The sequence below is a fragment of the Octodon degus genome, unplaced genomic scaffold, assembly GCF_000260255.1.
Source record: "Octodon degus isolate 3935 unplaced genomic scaffold, OctDeg1.0 scaffold00042, whole genome shotgun sequence".
Taxonomy (NCBI): domain Eukaryota; kingdom Metazoa; phylum Chordata; class Mammalia; order Rodentia; family Octodontidae; genus Octodon; species Octodon degus.
This window is the reverse complement of record NW_004524618.1, coordinates 3,977,642-3,983,589: the sequence shown is the minus strand read 5'-3', so window position 1 is coordinate 3,983,589 and position 5,948 is coordinate 3,977,642. Positions and strand designations below refer to the sequence as shown.

Genomic DNA, 5,948 nt, shown 5'->3' with positions numbered 1-5,948 from the left:
AGAGAGAGAGAGAGAGAGAGAGAGAGAGAGAGAGAGAGAGAGAGAGAGGAGGAAGGAAGAAAGGAAGGAAGGAAGGAAGGAAGGAAGGAAGGAGAGAGAGAGAGAGAGAGGAGGAAGGAAAGAAGGAAGGAGGGGAGAGAGAGAGAGAGAGAAAGAGAGAGAGAGAGAGAGAGAGAGAGAGAGAGAGAGAGCAAGCTTAAGTTTTCACCGTCCAGTTATTCTTTTAAAGGCTTTACCACATAAGCAATGACCATAGATCCACGCTCTAAACTGACAGACAGAAGAGAATCTATTGGTAAACTTGCAAATGAAGGTGTGCTTCAGACCCCAGTGCGCTGCTGGCTGTGCAAGGCCTCAGACTCAGCACAGGGAGGCTGCTCCTCACGATTCCGAACTGCACACAGCAGCCTTAGCAGTTCCCAAGGTTTCTAAGTTTTCAGAAGCCAAGGCCCCTGTCTTCTCAGCAAACGATAGCAGGAAAAGAAAGGCACAGGGGGGCCGAGGAGATGGCTCCGTAGAATAAGTACTTGCCTGGCAAGCACAAGGGCCTGAGTTCAATCCCTGGTTCCGCAAAAAAAAAAAAAAAGAAAAGAAAAAAAGAAAAGCACAGCAGAGAATGGAAGCCATAGCCTTGGCTCCCTTTCTGTTAGGAAATGCAATGTGGATTATTAACATAAAAATTTTAAAATGAATGTATTCATTCGAGTACAGGAGCAAGCACAGTGAGTGTCTACAACAGCCTCAACCTTGTCCTGCAGCTAATTGTGCAGCGTGGAGCCTCTGGGCAGAGAAGAACCTGTGGACCTAGGTGGCAGTGTTCCACTTTTATGCTGATTAAGAATAAGTGAATTCATGCTCACCAAATCTTTAGACAGAGAGCTTACTCTTGAGTGACCACAGCACCTAATTTAGTGACTCCAAATCAAGTGTCAGTGGATGTGGCCTTGTGTAGGTACCACTGGTACCATCACTGGCGAAACAGTGAGTATTTAAATGAAAACATGTTTAGATAGTTTTATCCAAATAAACTTCAGCAATTAGATTTTAATCAATGCTTAACTTCTCTTTTCAAATTTAAAATGAAAGTCTTTTTCTCATCCTAAAATGAATTAAAGCCTTCTCATATTGATTTTTCAGCAAAGAAAAAAGCGACAAGAAAACTGACACTAATACACAGAGTAGCTCCTAAGAAAGCAGACAGGACTGTATTTTGTATTGATCCTGAAGCTCATTTGAATTAGACAATATCTAGTTGTGTGATAGTAAGGGAATTCCCTGAAAGGTTTACAAATCCGTCCTCATGACTAGGATTTTAGTTATAAAGTAGCACCTCAACCTTTCGCCACCTTCCCAACAGCCACCTTCCCAACAGCCAGGCACGAGTGTCGCATACTGAAGAATGAGAAACTGCGTGAAATAGAGTTACGCACAGCCCCTCGGTATTCTCCCAGGTAGGCTCTGCCTCTTCTGATTTGAGGAATTAAGATAATCGAAGGAGAGACACAGGGGTGGTTGAAAATGAAAATTACTGCCTGGGAATTCTCAATGTACTCCCCCTGAAGTAGGAGAAAAAGCAGAAATACAAAACTATTTTTAGCAAGCTGTCGAGCATAACCGTTCGCTTGGCTGGGATGCATTGCACTGACCCATCTCGAGATTCCCCGGCTTACCCAGTGTTTCCCTGAGACCACGCCAGTGAGGTTCTCTATTATATTCTGTATGGTGAAACTCACCCAGACTATTTTCTCTGAGAATGAATACAACTCTATAAGCTCAATGAATATATAAATCATGCGAATTTTTACCTATAACTAGTTTTCTACGACAGCCTAGAGTGGCAAAGGGAAGGAAGAGAAGGCTGCTTTAAATTCCGGCTCGTCCTGGGGGTCACCCACCTTCTTCAAAGACGCGATGGTGGTCTGGTCATCCTGAGACAGCTTCAGGGCAGTGGCGACCTTCGCAGAATTAACCACAATCTCTGCATTCAGCTCTCTGCACTTGGCCATCAGGCGCTTCTCATTGTCGTACGACTTTTTCATAATGGTGTGAAGCTTCTCATATTCGACTCTAAATTTTTCCAGACTTTTGTCACCAGAAAGTTCACTGAGAACCTCTTGAAAATCTTTTTCGATTTCCTCAAACGCAGTTTCTTCCAGCGCGAGCTTTTCACCCTTTTCCTGTATAAAAGAGCAAGAATGGGGATGTGCACCCCAACAGTTACCCCACTGTTGTCAAGGAATTCCTGCTATTACCTCTGAATGAAGACCTTCATACAAACTAAGCAAAGCCCTGGCATGCAGAAAAATTAAGACACGTTGGGAAGTATGTTTTCATTTCCAGTGCCTTGACATATACTGGGTGAGGTCACACTGGAGTGAGTTGGGTTCTAATTCAGTATAATCCACACTGTCTGTCTGTCTGTCTGTCTGTCTGTCTCTCTCTCTCTCTCTCTCTCTCTCTCTCTCTGTCTCTCTCTCTCTCTCTCTCTCTCACACACACACACACACACACACACACACACACACAGAGATCATGAAGTGAAATAGACTCATGCAGGTGTGACCTAAGGAAGGCCAAGGTTTGTCATCCAAGGGTCAGGGATATAACTCAGTGGCTCAAGTGCCTGTCTGGCAAGCACAAGGACCTGAGTTTGATTCCCAGCACCAAAACATATATATATATTCTACTACCAGAGGATGAGAAAAGATGAGAAAGATGAGGCAGGATTACTCAGGGACTCAGAGGGAGCATGGCCCTGCCAATACCTTGATTTTAGACTTCTACCCTTCCAAACTCTGAGGAAAATAATAATAATAACAGCCAGGTGTTTTAAACCATCTAGGTTTTGGTATTTTGTTATGTCTGCTCTAGCAGATGAACATAGCTATTTCTTATTGTGAATAGCACAAGAATAATAATAAACTTATTGGGTGTGTTTAACATTTTTATTTAATCATTCAACAAAGCATTTTTCTCTCTTCCCCACACCTCTAGTAGTTAATACTAGGGCCTCACACACGCTGGGCCCACCCTACCTCTGAGCTGCAGTCCCAACCCCATTTGGTAAACATGGGTGGAGCATTTCCTATAGGTTCAGTTGTGCCATTTAGGAGATATCAAGGTAAGGAATAAGGGGCCTGTCCACAGGAAATTCCTATGTTACTAGCTGGCCGAGTAGGTTATGCAGATAGATTATAGAAATACAGGGTCTGGTCCCTGTCATGAAATGTTTTCAGAGCTCAATAAGAAAGCATGAAAGAGGGATTTATATCTAGTTGCAGGAGTAAAGCAAGAGGCATAGAGGAAGTGGCATTTGGGAGGACCGAGAAGGAAGAGAGGAACTGTCATCCGTGAATATAGTTGAAAAGACTTCCTTGCAAAATTCAAAGCTTAAGCAAAGGCCCAGGTTGGCTAACATGCAAGAGGCATGTGAGGGAGCAGGGAGGAGAAGGCCACGGGTTGTGGGAGGCGGCCCTGGAGACACTGAGTGGCATCCCAAGGAGCCTGAGGTGTAGTGTTCCAAAGGCCACAGAGAAGCACAGCAAGACTTTTTTTTTTTTTTTTTTTTTTTTTTTTTTTTTTTTTTTTTTTTTTTTTTCGGAACCAGGGATCAAACTCAGGCCCTTGTGCTTGCCAGGGAAGCGCTTATTCCACTGAGCCATCTCCCCGGCCCCTTACAGCAAGACTTTTGAGTAAAGACTTGGCAAGGCTGCAAGTCCTAGCTTACACTTGCAGCATTATGCCCTGGGCTTCTACACCAAAGGGTTTACTGTTAACACTTTATTCATAAAGAAACCAACGGAAATGATCTCTAATCTCAGTAGGAGAGTAAAACTCCAATTTGCCCTGAAAAGTTTGGGTGAAGTTTAGCTTCTGTCTTCACAAGCCTATCTTGCCCAATGTGAATAGACTACATGTTTTTAGTTTTCAAAAGCATTTATACCATTAATTAAAGCTCTGAAGATGACAGGTATGCAAAATATAACTTTTGGAGATTAAAATAGATGTAGACTCAGCACATCCATAACATTTCGCATAACAACTTTAGTATTAATTTTAGACTCAAAAGATGTTTCCTCCTGAGTAAAGCAGAGTATCGCAAAGAGAATGACGTAGTAGCAATCCCACGCGGAGGGAAAGGTCGCACTGAGGGAACACTGTGTGCTACCGCTCTGTTGCCCGTGCCGAGGTTCAACAGGGCACACATGAGGGTTTATCACAAGGGTGTTCTCAGTTGTGGCTTTAAGGTCCCACTCGATCAACAGCCTAATGATTCGTCTTCAGGCCAAGCTTCCCCTCGCACCCAGCACTGAGCATGGGGATGGACAAATACCAGAGCAGGAAAAACTGTAAAGGAAATTTATGAACAACAGCTTTTCCATACTGCCATTTAAAAAGTATACTCTTGGTCCAGCCAATAGCTCAGTGGGTTAAAGCGCCTGCTTAGGCATAGGCAGGGGCTGGGGGTTTCATTCCAGGGCTTGCCCCTGGGGAGCACTGAGGCTACGATTGAGACTGGGTGTGGTGGTGTGCGCCTGTAATCCCAGTGCTTGGGAGGCTGTAAGCAGGAGGATCACTATGAGTCCCATCTGTGTAGTGAGACCCTGTAGACCCTGTACTAAATAAATAAACAAACAAATAAAAGTGAACTCTTAAAGCAAAACTAGTCTCTGAGCTGCAGTCAAACCCCGTTAGGGTCTATATCCTTAGAGTACATAATGGTATTCAGAAATGTGGTAGCGATGCGAGTTGAGGCGCCTGCATTCTTTGCCCAGAGGAGCAAAGAACAAGGGGCGAGAGCAGGTCACGGGAAAGCGGCGGGGTCGGGGCAGCACAGACGTCAGAGAGGCGAGCCTGACCAGCCGGGAAACGAGCTAGACGGAGCGTGGCAAGGCAGCTCGGAGCCCTGGCCACAGAAGTGGAGCTCCTAAGGGGACTTGGCACGTGGAGCATGAGACGCGCCCGGGATTGCGTGGCAAGCGGGCGCTGAGAGAAGCCGCCCCAGGGCTGGCTTCCAGGAGCTAGACAGCCGCTCGGGGCTCCAGGCCCAAAGGGGTCCCACCCAAGTAAAGCGCTGATGTCCCGGTGGGAAAGTCATAATGATTTTTTTGTTTTGTTTGGTTGGGGTTTTTGGTGGAACCAGGGATTGAACTCAGACCCTTGTGCTTGCCAAGGAAGCGCTTATTCCACTGAGCCGTCTCCCCGTTCCTCATAATGATTTTTGAATAAGAAGGTGTGTTTCCATTTTGCAGCAGGCCTAGAGAGTCTTGTCGCAGACCCCGGCTGTGGCTGGAATCTCCCCGCTAAGGGCGAGGTGAGCAAAGGGCAGGGCCGTGGTGGGTGAGGACTAGGCAGGCAAGTGAGTCAAGGACTTGGGGCTGTTGAGGTTGTAACCGGAGGGCTAATGCACAGGCAGGGGACCCCTGAAAGCCTGCAGAAATGGCTCCTCGCCTGTGAGGCGAGAGATGGGGCGTAGGAAGAGAGGACTGGAGACTGCGCGGTGAACCTGACAGGGGACGAGTCTCCAAAGCAGAGGGCCTAGCGGGAGGGGCCCGGGGAGTGGCGACAGCGAGGGGCGCTGGCTCCTGACCTCGGCCATCCTGAAGCTCTCTGGGGCGCGGTCTCAAGGGCTGCTGTGGAGACCTCGGAAACTGGGCAGGAGTCTGTGCACGGTGTCTCTTTCGCTAGCCCAGAGCTGAAACCCCGCGCTCAGCGCGTCCTCCGTCACCTGGCAACGGCCACGCCCCCTGAGCCGCGCTCGGAAACGGAGGGGCCGTCGCCTGATTGGTGTTCTAGAAAAATATGCAAATAGAAAGGCGGGACCAATGAAGCGAGGGGTCTGGACTCCTGCAGGGCCTGGAAGTCTCCTCAGATATTTGCAAAAATTAGAGACGCGGAAGAGAAGGGCCCTGTCCGGATTTCAGGTACGAAGAGTTGAAGTAATCAAA

General features: G+C 47.1%; 1 protein-coding gene across 1 annotated transcript in view; it reads right to left on the bottom strand.

Annotated features, from left to right (window-relative positions):
• Cfap58 (cilia and flagella associated protein 58) overlaps positions 1-5,679 on the bottom strand; it is an 80,992-nt gene extending 75,313 nt beyond the window's left edge. Inside the window, exons 1-2 of the mRNA XM_023715495.1 lie at positions 5,591-5,679; positions 1,896-2,177 (exon numbers count right to left, since the gene is read on the bottom strand). Of these exons, the coding sequence (XP_023571263.1) occupies positions 1,896-2,177; positions 5,591-5,599 (291 nt within the window). The 5' untranslated portion in view covers positions 5,600-5,679. The remainder of the gene's footprint in view (positions 1-1,895; positions 2,178-5,590) is intronic.
• Positions 5,680-5,948: the final 269 nt, after the last annotated feature.